We start from the raw sequence: 19,427 nt of genomic DNA on the forward strand, positions 1-19,427 counted from the left end.
TTTCTCTCCCAGCTGGCAGGCAGGGGAGGATGCCACACCTCTGGGAGCTGCTGGGGCTGGGTGGAGTGGGGAGGTGGAGCAGCAGGACGGCAGGACTGGGCTTTGAGGAGCTTCGGTCCACGGGCTTGCCCTGAGGCCAGGGCACACTGAGATTTCCAGCTCCCTGGGGAAGGAGAGGAGTGATAAATCTGGACCATTTGTGACAGGGCTTGGCTCTTTGGGTGATTTCTGACACTCTGTGCCTTTCTGACAGCACATGGCTGTGATCCACAGGTCTTTCTTTGGCTCTGGAGCTGAGGTAGTGCTCACTGGGAGTGGGCTTGGCTGTGAGGAGCTCCCAGCTCTGGGTGTGAGGGTCGGAAGCAAAGGCACAGTTAACACTTAGTGCAGCCCTTTCAGTGCCAGGCTGGAAGATTTTGTTCTCAAAACTGAGGTCTGGGTAGTTTGATGGCTGTGGGATCTTCCAGTGCTGCTCCAGGAGAGCTGCACACCAAAGGGAAATGCAGGCCAAGGAGATCCTGTAAATGCTGAAAATCTGCTGGGTCTGGAAATCCATCCCTGTGTGACTGGTATGGGCTGGGGGAGCCCTTGTGATAAAAACACAGACACCCAGTCTGTCTTTGGCTGTGGTTGAAAGACATAGTTATCATCATGTAGAAGATCAGGAGTGGGGATAAGATGCAAAGAGGTACTTGTCTTTGGAGCGAGAAACTTTTGTGGAAGCTCCAGACTGTGTGGAACACTCAGACTTGTGTCTATCTTGGGATTTTAATCCCTGGAAGATTCCCAGTTCGTCCCCAGTAACCATCCTTGTGTTACATAATGAGAACTCCACCAGCCCTTCCCAGGCAAAGCCCTGGCTGTGCTGCACTGTGGACAGCCTGTGGCTGATTCCTTATAAGATGAGGGGTTTATTTTACTTTATTCCTTTGTCAGAGGCTCTGGCTGTTTCCTTCTAAGGTGAGGGGTTTATTTTGCTTTATTCCTTTGACAGCCTTCTCTGAGTTTTGCCAGCTCTTCTCTCTATCGGCCTGCAAGACCTAGAAAGAAACCACTGTCTTCAAAATGGTCTTTTAATGCCTAATTCAGGAAAATAAAGAGAATAGTTTGAGAATTGAGAAGAGAAAATAAGAAAATAGGAAAATATAAAGAAAATAAGAAAAGAAATAAAATATAGATAAAGAAAATAAGAAAATAAAAAAAATAGAATAAGAAGATAAAGAGAATTGAGAGTGGCATTGCTGGGGGTGTGTGAGGGATACTGCTTGGTTCTCAGGATGGGGATGGGGTGTCTTCACATCCTCAAGTCTGCTAATGCTCTCCACATCTGGCACTGGGAGAGAACTGGGCTGGACTATTTGCCTTCTTTAGCAACTGGAAACAATCCAGCCTGCCAGTTCCTGCAAAGCTCATCCTGTGGTTTCGTGGATAATACCGATCCTTGTTCAACTCCCACACTCGAGTGCCTTGTGAGAGGGCAGGGAAGGCTTTGCAGAGCTTGTGCTGTGCTGGGACCCCAGCTCGCAGCTGTGGAAGGCAGCATGAATATTCATTGTGCCTCAAGTGCTTGCTCCATCGTTTTAATAAAACATTTATGGTGACACAGGGTTGACTGGGGGATGGTGGCAGGTGGCCAGCAGGTGTGAGGGATGCAGGGTGGCAGCAGGAGCTGAGGAGGAAGTTTCTTTGAGCTCCAGGGATGTCTCCATGAGTTCATTTCCAGGAGTTTGACACGTGCTGCCATTGTGCCAGGACATTTCGTGTCTGTGTGCCCTGCAGCTGGAGGTGGCTGCAGGCAGTGAGAGCACGGCTGGCTGAGCTCAGGAGGGGCAGGAGCTGCACAAACCTGTGTTTTCCCAAGCCGTCAGCAAAGCTGCTGAGCGACACAAATGGGAGTGACAGCCACATCCAGGCAGATCTGCAAGGGATGGGCAACCAGGCTTTATTCTGGGAATGCACCAACGTGACCAAAGGTGTCCCAAAGTGTCCCAAATCCTCAGCAGACCGAGGATGAGGGGTGAGGGGCTTGGAACACAAACCCTGTGGGGAACAACTGAGGAAGCTGGGGGTGCTCAGCCCGGAGAAAGGGAGTCTCAGGGTGACCTTATCACTCTACAGCTCCTGAAAGGTGGCTGTGCTCAGGTGGGGTTGGGCTCTTTCTTCAGGAACTGACAGAACCAGAGGACACAGCCTCAAGCTGCACCAAGGGAAATTTAGGTTGGATATTAGAAAAAAGTTTTTCACAGAAAGGTGATAAAGTTCTGGAATGGCTGCCCAGGGAGGTGGTGGAGTCACCATCCCTGGGTGTGTTTAAACCAGCCTGGATGTGGCACTGGGTGCCAGGGTTGAGTTTAGGTGTTGGGGCTGGGTTGGACTGGATGAGGTTGAAGGTCTCTTCCAACCCAGTGATTCTGTGAATTCTGTGATGCTCTGATCCTGTGGCTGGTGAGGTTTTCTCCTGCCCACAGAGCTGGGACAGTCCCTCTCTGACAAGTGCACAGGGGTCGTGGGGACAAGAAAGTTTCTGTGAGCAAGAGGTGACATTGAGTTTTGGTGCTAGATTGTCCCCCGGTGTTGAGTCTTAACTTCTTTTTGCCAGGGTTGGGATTAAATGTGTGAGATGGAATTTCCTGTTGGGACTCTGATGTTTACTAATTCTTAACCATGTCACAGTCTCACAAACCCTGAGTTCTGCAGCACTTCACTCTAACAAACTAAAAATTGAGCCCCCTCTCTCTCTCTCTACAAGGCCTATTAAGTATAAACTGTCTAATTAAGACAATTGTTTTTACTTTTAACCCAATAACCAACCACCCATGCCCTGCAACGTGGACTTTTTTATCCAATTACACAAAACCACCCAAACCCATGGAGAAGAAGGTGAAGAAGAAGGTGAAGAAGAGGTGAAGAAGAAGGTGAAGAAGAAGGACCATCCTCTTCCCTAAAACCTCCATCTTGCTTTATATATATATTACTATAAACCCTTAAACTCTGAGTTTTCCACCCTGTGATATCACACACTTCTATTCAAACTCCATACCCACAATCCCAGTTCTACCATTCCATTTTGGAAGCTTCTCCATGGCCTCAGGAGAAATGCAGTGTTCCCTTGGTGGTCAGTTCTCAGGGTTTTTCTGTCAGCACAGAAAGTACAAAAATCTCAGTGACCCGGGCTCCAACAGCCCAGCCTCTCTGCCTGCGAGGCAGCAGGGCACAGATGTGTCCCTGGATGGGCTGTGCAGGTCTCTGAGTTGAAGGCCTGTTTGTTGCAGAGAGTTGGACCAGATGTCCTTCAAAGTCCCTCCCAACCCCATCATGCCATGATTCCATGGCAGGGCACAGAAATTTGTCCCCTTGCTTCAGAGTCAGTTTGCGATGAGCCCCATCCATGCTGCTCACACAGGAGCTTTTCCCCACCTCTGGGCTGAGGCTGCTGAGGCTGCTGCACACCACTGGCCTCCAGCTGTGGGTTAAACTCTGGGGAAGGTGTTTGATGGTGGAGGTTTCAGCACAGAGCACAGAGCACAGAGCAGAGAGGGGTTTGAGGGTGAGCCCTGCGGTTCTGCCTCGCTCAGAGCCCTGGATGTGCAGAAGACAGATGAGGTGAGCGGGTTTTGTGGCTGCCAGCAGACACAGATCATGGGTGAAAGATGTGCTTGGCAAGAAAGGGGCTTTCTTGAGGCAGACAGAGGCCTGCTGTGGCTGTGCAGCCCCGCTGCTCCCATGCTAACAGCATTATCAACGTGTTTATACGAAGCTTGGCTGCAAACTGTCTCATTGGCCTCCAGTTTTTTCAGGCTAAATGCTCCTTTTATTGTGCTGCCAGAGGCTCTCCCAGAGGCCAGCAAAGGAGGTGGCCTGTTTGGCCACAGTGATCTCTGGACCCGAGATTGAATTCCTGCATGTCTTAAATCTGTCTCCAGGCTGGCAAGCGACCAAGTGGGCATCTCTTTCTCCAGCTAATTGGCTGTTTATGTGCAAATTGGCCTCTGGCTGCTTCCACGGGGCCTGGCTCACGAGAGCATCCTCTTCCAGAGCTCGCTGAGTGCCTGGGCTGTGCAGGGGATGGTGACAACGGGGACAGCCCAGCCCTGCTCCTGCCAGGGTCACCAGGCTCTGAGCGAGTGCCCAGGGCTGTAAGCACTCCTCTGCAGTGCAGGGATTGCTGTCTGGCCTCCAGCTGACTGCAGATGCTTTCCCAAGCTCCAAACCCTCGCTGTGGAGAAGGTTTGTTTGGAAAGCACCTCCCAAAGTGGAGCACAGGAGATGGCCTTGGTTGGGATGTGTTGGAGCCCTGGTCGCTGAGAGTTTTGGGCTTTCTGTGCTTGCAGGCACTGACCCCCAAGAGAACACTGCATTTCACCTCAGGCCATGGAGAAGCTTCCAAAATGGAATGATAGAACTGGGATTGTGGGTATAGAGTTTGGATAGAAGTGTGTGATATCACAGGGTGTAAAATTCAGAGTTTAAGGGTTTAGAATATAGTAATTTATATAAAGTGATATGGAGGTTTTAGGGCAGAGGTTGGTCCTTCTTCTTCACCTTCTTCTCCATGGGTTTGGGTGTTTTTGTGTAATTGGATTAAAAAGTCCTCATTGCGGGCACGGGTGGTTGGTTATTGGGTTAAAATTGAAAATAATTGAGGTGTCATTTGTTAAGTGGATAGTTTAGCTTTAAAGGCCTTGTAGAGAGAGAGATGGAGCTCCATTTTTAGTTTGTTAAGAGCGAAGTGCTGTAGAACTCATGGTTTGTGAGATTCTAACATAGGTAAGAACTGATAAACATCTGATTCCCAACAAGAAATTCCATCTCACACATTTAATCCCAACCTTGGTTAAAAAAGGAGCAAAAGAACCAGCAGGGATGTGCCCACCTGTGGCTGGAGCTGCTGGACACAGTGTCCCTGCAGTGCTTCAGGTCCTTCTTGCAGGAGGGTGTTGCTGACCAGGCAAGGCACGTGTTTTTATTTGTCTCTCAGGAATGTCATCTGGTCGTTGGACCAACCAGCCCAGGGGTTCTGTGGTGCGGGGGGTTTTTCTGGAGGTGTGGGGAGGAGGAAGTTATTCAAGGACAGAGCCCCAGGCTGGCAGTTTATTCCCTTGTGTCAAGGTAAACCTGGCTGTGTTGGTCTGTCTGTGATTACTTGTGTGGCAATAACAGCATCCCCTGAGTTTATAGACACTGCCAGTCCCTGCTGATGCTTAATGCATCCAGCCCTTTCCTCCTGTCCTTCCTTTATAAGGAAAAACATTTCAGATTTAGTTTCTACCTTATTTTAACTTCTCATAAAAGAGAGCTGTTTAATTCTTTTGGTGGAACATCAAGTCCAATACTCCCTGAGCTGGTGTGGTTATTATGGGCACATGGGTAGAATGAAGTAATAAAAAAAGTCAGCCCTGTAATGCTGAGTTCATCAAAGAGGGAGTGGGTGACAGGGTGACAATCTGGAGTGGGAGAAGAGACAACACACGACCTCCTTGTGCTTGGTGTGATGGCACCGAGCAGATCTCCTTGGAATGGAGATTTTGCCCTTTGGAGAATGGAGAATTGTTCCCCTTCCCCTGCTGGGCTTGGCCACGGGGGTTTATGGGCACAAAAAGTTGGGCTGAGAGAGAGCCCAGTCCTGGCTGTCGCTGCTCCTTCAGGACATCTGAACTCTGCTCTGCTCTTTTGGAAACACGAGTGGCAGAGCTGACTGCCCTGTCCAGGAAGGGCTGTGTCCCACAGCTGGGGGCAGCTCAGCTGATGAGCTTTTCCCTCTTCCAGCCCCCAGACTCAGCCCAGCCCCAGGTTTTACTGCTTCTTGGGGGGCTGCCAGTGGGAGTTTCTCTCCCCTTGTGTTGCTTGCTGGAAATCTCCCCCTCTCCCTCCTGGCTTGGTGCCCTCTCTCCGTGCCTGCTGCTCTGCCCCCAGAGCACTCACGGGCCTCTTTCCATTTAGGGAAACTCTGGATGGCCTCTGCTTTTGGCCTGCTTGCAGCACATCTCCCAGCTGATTTTTTTCCTATGTTTTTCAATCCTCTTTTGTCTCTGGAGGCTGAAATCCCCAGCAGCCAGCCGTGTGTGCCAGTGGTGGCTCTGGGAAAGCTGCACTGGAGGGGGGAGCCCAGGTGTTGTCCTGCTCAGGGTGAGGCTGGGTGTTTGACAGCCTGAGGGGCTGGTGACAGCTTCACTGTCTCTACAACAATGATTTAATCTCAGCAGGAACAAGTGCCCTGCAGCAGGGAAGCCTCAGGCAGGGTCTGGGCCAGGCAGCAGGGCTGAGCAGGGGAAAGGGAGAGGAAACCAAAGGAAATTCCCCTAAAAACATTGACTCGTTGCTTCTTATTTTTTTTTTTTACTCCAGATTTTTAAGTCAGCTGTGAAACTTCTGCATCTGTAGAAGATGCTGAGTAGGCAGTGCTGGGTGTCTGCAAGATGGATTGGGGAACAAAAGCTGCTGTGGGAGAGCTGCTTGGAGGGGGCTGTGTCATTCCCCTTGCCATGCTTTTCCTGCAGGAGAGGCAGCTGGGGTCGGAGCTCCTGGGCTGCCTCCTGCCTTTGGGGCGGGTCCCTGGCACACACAGCTCAGGGGTGTTTCTTTAGTGGTGCCCAGCACAGTTTGGCTCCATCCATCACTGGATACTGCTGGGGTTATCCTGAGATCTGGTCAGTGGAATTTACCTTGGGTGTGTCTGGGATTATCCTGGGATTTGGTTAATGAGAATTTACCTTGGATATGCCTGAGATTATCCTAGAATCTGGTTAGTGGGAGTTCCTTTGGATATGTCTGGGGTTATCCTGGGACCTGGCTAATGGGAGTTACCTTGGGTGTGTTTTGTGTCAGTCTAGAGGGCTGCAACAGACTTTTCAAGAGGGTGCTTTAATGAGATGGAACAGCCAAGGCAGAGCCTGCCCGTGCTGAGGGCAGCTGCTCCCCGGGGTGCTTCATCTCTTTCCCATTTCCCATGAGCTGAGCAGTTTAACAACACCAATCCTGCCTGACTTTATGTGTGCCAGGCTCTCCCAGGCAGCAGTGGTGGAGCTGAGGACATTTCCCCTGGTCAGACCATTCAGGGCATCCATTCCCATCTGCATGGGAACACCCCATGGACTTTGACAGCAATTCCTGTCCTCTTGTGCACCTTTCCCATCCCTGTGTGGTGGAGCTGGAGCAAAGGGAAGCCACCAGTGGTGCTCGGTGCGGATGCTGATGATCACACCTCAGCATCCCCACTGGTGCTTTCACTGCTGTCTGCCAAAACCTTTAAAAGGAAAGGAAAATTGTGCTCATTCTTCCTCTCCTTCCTCTCCCCCTGCCCTTGTGTCCTCCTCCTGCTGTGCAGTGAGCTCCCACACTGTGTCCATGCTGCCCAGAGGAAGCTGAGTGGGTGTGGGGCTGCGGCTCCATCTGGGAATTGTTCTTATCAAACTGCTTGATGCCAAAAAAGAATAATAATAATAAAACCTTTGATGGTAAGCAGGGGGATCAGGAGGTACAGCTGCTCCTGAGGCCTGACTTGCAGCTTGTGAGCCTTTACAGGGAGTTTTTGGGTCTTTATGCTGCAGCAGATTTTGCTGTGTGCCTGGAATATCTCGGAGGAACAGGGGGGAAACAACAGGGGGCTGGCGCAGGGAGCAGGAGCTGCTGGAAATGGCTCTCTGAGAAGCAGGAGAGAAGCATAAAAAAAGCAAGTTTCCTGCCATGAGGCTGGTATATTTATGACTGGAAAGTTTAGGGTTGAAAAGGTCGTGAGCAGGCGGCTGAGGGAGCAGCAGGGGCCGCGAGAGGCGAGTCCCCAGCTCGCCCTGCCCTGCAGTGGGGAGGGTCCCACGGGGGTCTGGGGGGCACGAGTGATGGGAGAGGGATGGGGAGCACTGGAGGGGTGAAGGACAGTGCCCAAGGCAGCTGGGATGTGTGGGATTTGTGCCCCTGGGGCTGCGGAGGGGCTGGGCTCCCCCCTTGGATGGAGTTTCCAGCCCTGCCTCGGACACCACGTGAAAATGAGCCATGCACATCTGGAAGTGGAGTGCACGCTTGTAGCGCTGCCAGTTTATTTATTCCTGCAAATTCTCCCTAATTAGGGGCTGCTGGGAAGCTGACAGAGCTGGAAATGGCCTCTTTCCAAGGGATTCAGTGTTCTGACTGACCCTCACTTTCTCTTCCCCTCCTGTAACTAGCAGTGAAAAGATGTTCCCTACCTCTAGGCCCAGGCACTGCAGTTCCTCCTGGAGTCAACCACGCAGGAAGGTTTTCCAAAGGAAACGTGCTGAGCCCTGTGTGTGTTAAAGTCATTAAGGATGAGCAATAATGTTTCTGAAGCCTCTTGTTTCTATTAAAACATCTGTGCTGTCATGAGACACTGAGTTCTCTGCCTGTTTGCCTTAATGTTAAAAAGCAGTAATTAATAATTTTTTTTAACAATTAAAGTAATTAAGTCAGTTTTCTGCTTGGGTCCTAAACTGCACCTCCCAGGTGCTTAGAAAAGTCTGACCTGAAACTGAGAAGAACAAGAGCTTGAGACGGAGTTTGTTTTAACTGCCTGAGGTTCCTGATCCTCTTTCCATTTCCTTCCTCTGCAAGCGTGCCCTGCTGTTTAATCCACACCAGGGAGCTGTGCTTCCCTCCCCTCCCCTTTCCCCTCCCAGGCTTCAGTCCCACTCCAGCAGTGGCATGGGGACACCCCAGGAGCCCAGGGTGGCTGGGATGATGTCCTGGCCTGGACTCAGGGCAGCACTTCCCTTTCCAGGCTCTCAGCATGCACAATAGCCAGAATCACTGCCTTGGCATGAAATGCTTCCAGCTGGGCCACGGCACTGCTGGGACTGCAGGGAGCTCAAGCTGTGCATGCACATCTCCAGGTGAGGGGCTGGTTGGTTGCTCCTTGGAGGGGATGAGGCTCAGGGTCAAGGCAGGGAGTTGGAGGGGCAGAGCTGTGCCCCCAGCCCAGCTGTGTGCCCCTGGAGCCAGCACAGAGGATGCTGACCCACAGCATCCCTCCTGCAGGCAAGCAGTGGGATCAGGAGCCTGGCTTGAATGCCACCTCAGCCCTGGGGTAGCTCTGGGTGACCCCATCAATCCCCAGGTGTTGGAATCTGAACTATTGATGATCCTGAGATTGTAGAAAGTCTCTGTCTGTCAGCCCCGCTGCCAAAGCAGAAGCCATAATTGGTCTGTGCTGGTTTCCAGGTTGTTTATTCTGTTTATCTCTCACATGTTCTGCTGCCCTGCCCAGCTCTGTCCTGCAGGGCAGCGTGTGGGGCTCTGCCCTCAGTGGGATGTGACAAACATTAAATACCAGAAACTCCCTGAGCTGGATTTACAAGAACGTGCCAATATCTGTCACCTACGTTGGACAGTGCGTGCCCAGCCTGAACCAACAGAAAAATGCCAACACCACAATGAGACATGGAGGGCATGGAGAAGGAGAAAAAGGACAAGGCACACCCAATTTCCTCCAGCTTGTCCCCTTTGAATCCCTCATCTAGAATCCTAAAATTTGACTTTTGCACCCGTGCCACACTTAATTATTACTTATATCAAACACTCAGAGCTGGTAATTCACCCTGTAAGATTGAAAACTCTTTTCCATGGCCAGAGATCACAGCCAGTGTCTCTGGGGGCTCTGTCCAGGGGGGTTCCTGATCCCTGCCAGGGTCCCAGGGCAGCCAGAGGGAAGCCCTGGATTCCCACACCCAGGGAGGGGTTTGGGACCACCAAGGATGAGCACAGTGGGACCAGGACAGACCCAGCTCTCTTTCCAGGTTAGGAGGGTGAGGGGAGGGCTGTTGGTGCTGCCCCTGCCCTGCTCAGTGGAACCACACTTGCTGCATCCCTTGTTCTGAGAAGAACAGGCTGGCACCTCCTCTGTGTGCTGATTTAATGGGGTTAAAGCTGACAGGAAGATAAGCCTTGATCTTCATCTTCTTGATCGTCTGTAGTGGGGCAGAGAAGAGGCTGTGGTTGTCTGAGCTTGTTCCTCACCCATCCAGCTCATGTGGGGCAACTCAGCTCCAGGCTGCCCCAGAACACCAAGTTTGCTGCATGCCCTGATTGTACACTGAATATCTGAGAAGCATCAGGTCCCTTCTCCTTCCTCATGTCTTCTTTAATTTCCTACAAGCAGAAACCTCTTCGGCCTTTTGCTCCCTGGATTTCACATCAATCCTGTTACACCTTATCCCTTTAAAATCTTATTAATTCTGCTGTTATTGATCTGTTTGTGCCATAACCATATTTGGGGTTGGATTGGGGTTTTTTTGTTCCCTTGGTAACGGTGATCTTTGCACACAGCAGCTCTTCCCTGCAGTTCACCTGTGGGTGATGCTTCTGGCAGCCCCATCGCCTCCCCACCTTCCTGTGGGGTGTGAGTGATGCTGGGTAGTCAGGGTGCCTCATGGTAGAGCTCCAATGGTTTCTGCTTTGCTGCTAAAAGTCTCTAATTTAATATATTCTCGGAGTTACTTTAATTTTGTGACATCGGTGGCTTGTGGTCATGCTGGGACCCATTGGGGCAGCGAGGTCCTTTGTGCTGAGGCTGTTTTCATGAGCAAAGTCTTTATTAAAATTCCTTTAAGTGCTGCCCTTCTGCCATTCTTCCAGATTTTGACTTTTTCCTGTTATCCAGTCTTCAAAGTTACTTGACCTTTTCTATGCTTGGTGGTACTAAGGAATGAGATCCAGCAGCATTTTATTAAAAAAAAAAAAATTAAAAATCAGTTAATTATCCAGAAAGCTCAAATTAGCCAACCTACTTTGAATTATTTTAGTTTTTCCCATGCTCTGGGTTTCCTTGCAGAGGAAGGGAAGTGTGACTAGACTGAAGTGCGTCCGTGCTCGCTGTGTTTCCTCCCCTTGGGAAGCAGGAAGGTCCTGGAGCCTCTTTTGGTGACAATTCCTGCGTAATCAGGGCAGGGCTGACGCCGTCATCCCCGAAACCAGGGGCGGAGGGGATGGGAACGTGTCTGGTTTTCCTTCCGGAGTGCCCTGGTCCCCAGGCAGTGCCAGCCAAGGGCTTGGGGCTGCCAGCCCTGCTCCCTGCCACAGCCAGCTCTGCTCTGATGGCCTGCCAGCTCCCTGGTGATGAGTGACAGCTCTTCCGTGCCTCAGTTTCCCCACCCGTCACATGGAGATGACCGCAGCTCTTCCAGGTGGGTTTGGATGCAGGGATGGGTTTGGGGCAGAGTTTGCAGGGACTCAGCAGCTGCAAGGAGCAGAGGGGCAGAGAGGGAAGGTGGTGGCAACAGCTTTTATTTTTAGCTTGGAGAGAAGAGCTGTGCCTCACCATTCCTCCCCCTTTGGGTGATAGAAATCTGTCTCTCCCTGTGACCCTGCCTTGGTGCTGCCCAGGGGATGCCCTGAGCACGCTGGGGTTGGTGTCTCAGGCTGGAAGTGCCTCCACCCACCCCCTGCACCTTCCCAGAAAGGCTGGGGAGGAGCTTTCACCTGTGACCAGCAGCAAGAAAAGGTGTTTGGGCTCTCCGAGAAACATTATTATTATCATAATAATGATATTTAGCCACTCCTACACAGTAATTTTGGTCTGTAAGCCTCAAAGCATTTGATGGAGGAGGCTATAATCAATGAAGAGTTTTGTTTTCTAATTAACATTCGAGGAGGAAGGGGAAGATCCTGTGGGTCTTCACAGTTGTCTTCACAATTGCCCACTTTTGTGTAGGAGTTACTTTGAGGCTCAGGCAGCCACAGTGACTCACGGCTCTAACCCAGCCTGATGCTCCTGACTGCAGCAGATTGTGAGGCTGATAAGAGCTGCCTGGTTCAGAAACTTGTGGGAGGAAGAAAATCTGCCTGAAAAACTGCATTCTTAGCAGCCTGCAAGGAAAGTGCACAGAGTGCTGTTTGAAATGGGTTTGGATAGGGAAATCCCTTTTCTGCTTAGCCTGTTAAAGAGTCTTCTAAAGCTGATACCTGCCATCTCCTTGTTTGTTTGGGGTTTTTTCTCTTATTTTTTTTTTCTCCTTGAAGTCTCCTTTCTAAGTCTGGCTGCTTTGTGGTCCCCCATGCCTGTGCCAGGACAGAAGCTGTGACCAGCACTGTTTGAGTTTGAGCTGAGGTCTGGAGAAGCCCTCGAGGCACATCCCTGCTGCAGGGCAGGAGAGCCCAGGGCTGAAGCACCCAGAGAAAAAAAAGGTTAAATTTTCTTGCATCTGCCAGCTCTTGTGGCATCAATCCATTTTTAGCTTGGTACCTGTAACTGAGTGATCAGCAGATTTTACAGACTGCCTTTCTGGGGGCAGGAAATCACTTCTAGGCCAGTAAAACAACTTTGCAGGAAGTTTCTTGCTCATCTGAAGAGCAGAGTGATGGTGAAGGAGAAAGGGCTGGGCAGTCAGTGGTGGCCTGGTGTAGTAAGGAAAGAAGAAATATTTCTACTGTAATGTAACACAGCAAGGAAAATATTTACCTAAAATTCTCCTGCAGCCAGTGCTTTGGAGAGCAGGAATTTTATCTTGGGCAACAGTTGCTGTGCAGAGGATCCCAAAGGTCTTATCAAAGCAGGAGCTTGAGGGGAGGCTCCTGGTACAGTAAAAACAGTGAGTGAGACCCCTAGTTGTGTGAGCAAGGGGAGCAGCGAGTGATAGAAGAGATGTGATCTGCTCTCTTCCTTTTGAAAAGGGAGTTCTTTCTCTTCTCAGATAAAAATTAAAATGTAATTACAAACACCTGTGATAAGTCTGGAGAAAGAACAGGAAGGCTGGATAAGTGGCTGAAGAAAATCCCTGCCACAAGGACAGAAGGAGCAGAACCTGATGGCTTTAGCAAAGGCAGTGTGGGTGATGTGATCACTGTGAGGGACCTTTCATCAGGAGAACTCTCAGGGTCCTCACTCTCCCTGATCTACCTGGAAAAGGCAAAGCAGGGGCTGTGTCAAAACTGCATTTGGCTGAGTAGTACAACACACGCTGGTGCTATGCTCTAAAAACCAATTCCAGGGGAGGAGGCAGGTTCTCCATCCCTCGGGGATGGGGGCTCAGCTCCCCAGGGTTGCCTGCCTTGCTAGGAGAAGGATTTGGCTAAACATAAGCTTCTGGGTTGTGGATGCAGGTAGGAGACCAGAAGAAGTGGAGCTTGGATATGTGCAGCTTGGTCAAGGGGATGGTTTTTCTGGGCTGATGCTGTTGTAAAGCTGTGCTTCTGACATGGCTCAATGAGATAAAAGAGAAAGAGAGTCCAAGAGAGAGAAGGGTGGGCTTATCTCCTTGGAGGAAAGCTTGGTCCTCTTCTGCTAGCAAGAGCTTGGGGTATGTGCTGTGAGGTGAGCTGTTTACATACCTTGCTGCCTTAAATATGTACTGTTAGAGCTCTGGATATTCTTGTTATTCTTCAGTTGCTGTAATTTTCCATCTTTCTCTCCCCCTCTCAGTGCCTTAGGTGCACATGGGTGCAATATGACCCAGCTGGTTTTAATGAAAAGGAACTCCTACTTCTAGCCCGGATATTTTATTTCACACTTCTCAGGGCTCGCCTCTCGGCCGCTTGATTTGCTAAACTTTTATTAGATCCAGGATGATAACATTGCCTTTGCTTGGGAAACACAGAGTGACCCGGGGAGCTGGGACTGACCCAAATTGCCTCAAGCTCTTCTGCTGAAGGGCTTTGAGCTTCTTCACCAGCTCCACCAGACGTCATTGTGATGCTCCCACCACAGTCCTTCAAGAAGGTTTTGCGGTTTTTTCTAGTGGTTTAATTCTTCTTGCCTCCTGTTGACCTCAAAAAAAGGATCCCCATCACAGCATCACAACAATCCCTATGTGACCACAGTTCAGAGAGTGCCACCAAACTCCAAGCAGGGGCTGTCACATTGAATCTTATGGGATTTGTAAGGGGGTAGACTCTGAACATCAAAAAATGTGCTTGGTCCTTCCTCAGATGGCTTGTATTGCTCTTTTAAAATCTTCTTTACAATAAGGATTTTTAGGTGGTCTTGCTTAGTTCATTTTTTCCCCCGTTTTAAACCCATTCTACAACTCTGTGATGAGGGTGTAGTCAGGATGTTTAACAGATTTTGTAAAAGGCTAATCCAGGTTCTGTTCTTCCCGTAAGCGAGTCACACATGGTTTTTAACAAAGTGGGACTTGTTTCTTGCTCAGTAACAAGGTTAATTATTGACAGCTACAATTTTACCTGCTGGAAGTGGATTGATGATGTGACCTGCGTAAGAGTGCTTTGGAAGAGAAAAATAAAGACACTTTCTTTCAGAAATCAATGCCAGTGATGAGGGTCAGCCCTCTGTGGTAATGTGCAATGTGGCAGCTGCCACCACTCCCTGCGGTGGGGACAGCAGGGACCTGGTGGTGTCACAGGAGCCACAGGCCCATGGCCATTCCTGTTCTCCTCCAAGCCATTGGGAACAGCAGATGGTGTTCAGCCAGGATGGCACCAAGGAGCTTTACAGGCACTGCATTGCATGGAAAGGCATTTTTATTTGCAGTTGTGATGCAGAGAGATGCAGAGTTGTCCCTCCCTTCTCCGCTCTGGTGGTTTCTGACACCACGAGGAGAGCAAAAAATGAAAGAGCTGAGCACTGCTGCCTGCCAGAGGAGAGGAAACCCACTGTACCTACTTTAAAATATCATACTTCTGTTAAAAAGGTGTTCTCAAGATTATTTAAACAGTTCTCATGTTTTCAGGTAATGCCTTTCTTTGGACAATATGGAAAACCTGGAGCTTGTTGAGTCTGGGAAACTGGTACTGTTGGTTTCATTTTCTGGTTCATGTACACTCTGGGGGAGTCTGTGGTGTTTGCAGACTTTAAATGTGTGAAATTAAAAGGGTGACGTCTGTGGTGAAGCTCACACTTTCTGCAGTAACTGTACTACTGTTTTACATCATTTTCCTTTATGGCTCACCCAAAGTGGACTTAAAGCCCAACCCATTCATTTTTCTTTTCCTGTTGATGTGCCTGGACACGTTTCAGGGGGGTATCATCACTTTAAAATGATGCTATTAAAACACAGGGCGGGGAGGATAAAACGAGGGTCAAGAGGGCAGGATTTGAATCAACAGCGGAAAGGGAGAAGCATCAGATAGCGAGATGCTCAGCCTGAGAGGTGGGGAAGGGGCAGCAGTGTCACGGAAGGGGCTGGTGTCCAAGAGTTTCCCTCGCTGGCTCGGGCTGCAGCGGAGGGAGCTGGGGCAGGTTTTGCATCCCCCGCCGCTCCTGCAGCGACGATTTCCCAGAGGGGGCTGCTCGGATCCGGCAGCGGTGAGGTTAGCACAGTGCTGGTTTGATTTGGAGCAATTACAACACGGAGCGTGGCCGAGTTGCCCCTTCCCAAACAAGGCTAAGCCGAGAAGTGAAAAGCTCCTCAGCGCCGCAGAACACCGGGGCAGCGACCCCCCCGTGTGGGGCCGGTTCCTCCCTCCGTGGGGCAGCGCTGCTCCCGTCCCCGGGGCTCCGTGCGAGGGGCTCGGCGGGGCGGGGGATGCGGGAGGCGCCCGGGAGATGCGGGACGCGCCCGGGGGATGCGGGAGGCGCCCGGGGGATGCGGGACGCGCCCGGGGGATGCGGGACGCGCCCGGGGGATGCGGGAGGCGCCCGGGGGATGCGGGACGCGCCCGGGGGATGCGGGAGGCGCCCGGGGGATGCGGGACGCGCCCGGGAGATGCGGGAGGCGCCCGGGGGATGCGGGACGCGCCCGGGGGATGCGGGAGGCGCCCGGGGGATGCGGGACGCGCCCGGGGGATGCGGGACGCGCCCGGGGGATGCGGGACGCGCCCGGGAGATGCGGGAGGCGCCCGGGGGATGCGGGACGCGCCCGGCAGCGCCCCTCGCACCGCCCGCACCCATCGGGGCGGGGCGGGGGTCCCGCAGAGGGGCCGGCGCGGCCGAGGGGGCGGGTGACGGGCGTGGGGAGCAGCCAGTGCGCGGCGAGGGGCCGTGCCGGGCCGGGCCGGGCTGGGCCGGGCCGGGGGCATGGCTCGCTGCCCGGCGGGGCGGGGGGCGGCCGCAGCCGCTCGCCCTCCGCCATTCGCGCGGCCGCAGCGCGCACCGCGGAGCCGGGGGCAGCGCCCCGCGCCCCGCCATGGCCGACCCGGCCGTCAGCGCCCACCTGGAGGGCATCATCTCCGACTTCGAAGGTGGGTGAGCCCGCGGGCGGAGCGCGGGGGATGGAAGGGGCACCCACGGAGGGAGAAGGCGCTTTTAGGGTGCAGCCCGGGGGAGCGGGCTGAGCTCGGCTGCCGCAGTCTCCCCTGTGGTACCTGCGGGTAGGGAGGGCTGTCGGTGCTTTTGGTCGCTGCTTTTTGTCGGTGCCCCAGGGCGGCATCCCAGGGGCTGTCCGTGCCTTTTGTCCGGAGCGGCTGCGCCCGGCCGTATCTGCCAAGTCAGGCTCTTACGGGATGTTTCTCCTTTCCTGCCTTTCCCGTGTTGATTTATGTAGTTTTTTCAGCTGAAAACACCCGCCTGAACAGACTGAAAGTCTGAAAAAAAAGGCCTCCTTTTGTTGATTCTCAGCTCTGGGGTGCAAACACAGCCCTGGACTAGCTGGGATGTGGATAACAACCCCAAATTTCCCGAATCCCCGTAGCGGGAGCTGCCTGCCCGGAGACCTCTGCAGTTGTCCCGTGGCAGAACTCCAGCGCTGACTGATGGAGGATCTGCATGCAGCGGATTGGGATGGCTCCTCCGCCTTCTTCTTGCCTGCTGTTCTGCCTTTTCCAGGCAAGAAGATAAGCTAGCGGGGAGCGTGCTGCTGCCAGATGGGTCTGGGAGTGAGAGACAGGCAGAGCAAGGCTGGAGGGGGGGTTGTGCCTGAAGCAGGCGTTGAGAGATCGGCTCGAGGGAGCTCATCTTCTTCCCCAGCAGAGTTTTGGAAGAGCGGCTCCATCCCTACGCACTCGCGCGTCCTGGCAGCGACCCAAGCGGAGCTTTGTGCAGCGGTTTCTAGAAAAAAAAAAAAAAAAAAAAAAAAAAAAAAAGGAAAAAAAAAAACCCCACAAGACATAGCGGAGATGTTGGGGCCGCGGTGAAAGCTTATCCAGGCGCTGCGTGTGCACCGCTATAGGCTGAGCCTCCACCGCCTCCTGGAGAAGCCAGCCTGACCTTCGGGGAAGCAGAGCTCTGCTGGTTTTGCTGCTGGGGAGCCGAGGCAGCTCAGAGCACAGGGGTTCCTCTTCCAGGTCAGGCAGGAAACGGGTGGCAGAGCTGGGGGCTCTGCAGTCCATGCCATTGGGCTTTAGACACGGCCACCTCCCCTGTTTGCAGCTTGCTCCAGTGCAGCTGGCAGTGGAGGGCACAGCAAGAGGCTCAGGGAAGTCACGTCCCTCGGGAAGATTGGGACTAGCAAGTGTTGGGACACAGAGTGACCCGAATTTGCCACCCCTTTGGGTTCAAGGGCGCCTTTGTGACTGTCCTTGGGGCACTCGTGAGCTTCCCCACCGCAGCTGATGTAATTACCGCTGCCCCAATTGCATTTAAATCTCTGAAGAATGAGTAATTCCCTACTCGCATAGAGAGAGGCTCTGCTGTGGGCCCCGGGGCTGCCTTTTTGGGCTGTGTGTGCTCCTCGGTACCAGCAGCTCCGTCCTGCCTTTATTGTCAGTCTCTGGAGCACTGGCTGTGCAGAGGGAGAGGCTGGGGAGAGCTCCCTGTAGCTGAAGCCAAAAGGTCTGGCCTTGCCCTTGAGCAGGGATCTGGGCTACTGTTTCACAATTTAATTAGCTCTCAGCGTTGCACAGCAGTTTCCCAAAAAGCATCAATTAATCTGCAGCCCGTAGGGCAGGAGATGCAGTGTTCCCGTCTGCTGGGTGGGTACCTCAACCCCACGCAGCCCCTGGCCAAGCAGGAAAGATCTGCCAAAAATACCATGGAGCAGAAAGACCAGATCATCCAGAGCTCTCTTTGTTCCCTCCAGTCACACACTGCCTGCCCTCCCCAGTCACCCTGGCTGTTCCTGCCTGTTTTCCTCCCAGCATCCGTGCCAGTTTTCCTCCCAGCATCCCTGCCTGGTTTCTTGTCCCTGCTGTGTTGCAGCAGGCAGGGAGCTGCAGCCTTGGCTGTGGAGCTGGCAGCCTTGCTGAGCCTGAGGAGGATGCAAGGGCCCCTGGGGAGAGGGAAGCAGCACCAGGTTCTTGATTCCAGTTTAGTTTCCAGGCCAAAGCAACTTTTGAGAAAGCAGAGCAGAGTGTGCTCTTCTCATGCTCCGTGCTGTGATGGGGATGCTCACAGTGCCCATCTTGCACTGCCCAGCAGGTCCTGCAGGAGGGCACTAGAAAAGTCCAGGGGCTTCTGCCCCAGGGAGCTGTGGATGTGCCAGCCCTGGAAGTGTTCAAGGTCAGGTGGGATAGGATTATGAGCAGCCTTGTCTAGTGGAAGGTGTTCTCAGCCCAGGCAGTGGGGTTGGAAATAGATGATTTGTAAGGTCTCTCCCAACCAAACCCATTCCATGATTCTAATCCCCCTTATTTGACTGACAAAAGTGTCCCTGTCATTAGGTCTGTGGTTTGCCAGGATTTACAGAGCATAATAGCTCTGCCCCTGGGTTTATAGATTCTGGCAGGTTTTCAGGAGTGCTGGTTGAGCTGTGGTTGCAGCAGTGCTTCCCAAGCTCACCTCTGCCTCACAGGGGGCTGTGGGTCCCTCAGCTCCCTGGGGACTCAGGCACAGACCCTGAGCTGCAGGGAGGGGAGGCTGCAGTGCTCAATCAACCTGGTGAGGTGCCTGTGCAGTGTGGTAACAACCCCTGCACCCCAGAGCTCCCTGGTCCCACCAGGCTGGGTGATGTGGCAGTGTTGGTGGTGTCCAGGGTGCCCTGCTGAGCAGGGGGTGATGCTCCTGCTCAAGTTTGGTTGGTTGTGATGCTGCACAGAGATAATCCCACAGCCTGGAACTGCTTTTCCTGCCAGAGGTGTGGAGCTTTGTGCACTCAGTTTCTGCTGCCTGGTCGTGAGACAGGAGAGATCTGCCCCAGTCCCTCATCCCAGGGGGATGTGGCTGCTGCTGAGCAGAGTCCCAGGGTAACTGAGGTGTGTCTTTGCTGGCAGTTTCTGGTGGAGAGCACTGATGCCAAGCACTCCTTGCCTTTGCCAGTGCTCTCAGTCAGCACCAGATTTGTAATTTTGAAACACAGATTGTCACAGTGGGTGTAAACTGTGCCTGCTGGAAATGCTGAGCAGGGCTGCGAGTGTGTGGAGAGGCAGGAGGGTTCCCAGGGGTTCTGTGTGGTGTCTGGGGGTACAGCTTGGCGTGGGCACAGGCTGGCAGCTTTGCTCTGGCAGAAACCATGAGACAGCATTTGTTGATGGCTCCTAATCCCTGATTTTCTCATTGCTCAGAGCCCAGCTCCCTTGGAGAGCGTGTGCTGGCTGTGGGTGAGCCTTGGCAGTGCTGTGGAGCTGGGTGGGGAGCCTCCAGCCCTGCCAGGACATGACACTGCTGATCAGAAGGTTTCTCTGGCTATTTTATTTATTTACTCTTCCTTACTATT

At 52.7% G+C, this 19,427-nt stretch overlaps 1 protein-coding gene across 7 annotated transcripts in view; it reads left to right on the forward strand.

Moving 5' to 3' along the window:
* The window catches only part of SEPTIN9 (septin 9), a 130,691-nt gene that overhangs the window by 44,743 nt on the left and 66,521 nt on the right, over window positions 1-19,427 (forward strand). The window contains exon 1 of one of the 7 annotated variants that reach the window (XM_085556928.1): window positions 3,237-11,129. The exons of 5 other annotated variants lie outside the window; for them this stretch is intronic. In XM_085556928.1, the coding sequence (XP_085413054.1) occupies window positions 11,105-11,129 (25 nt within the window). In that variant the 5' untranslated portion in view covers window positions 3,237-11,104. Of the gene's footprint in view, window positions 1-3,236; window positions 11,130-15,973; window positions 16,081-19,427 lie in introns of those variants that run through there. One more of the 7 variants, XM_021535813.3, reaches the window with a different exon arrangement.

The sequence above is a fragment of the Lonchura striata genome, chromosome 18 (genome assembly GCF_050655825.1).
Source record: "Lonchura striata isolate lonStrDom1 chromosome 18, ASM5065582v1, whole genome shotgun sequence".
Classification (NCBI taxonomy): Eukaryota; Metazoa; Chordata; class Aves; order Passeriformes; family Estrildidae; genus Lonchura; species Lonchura striata.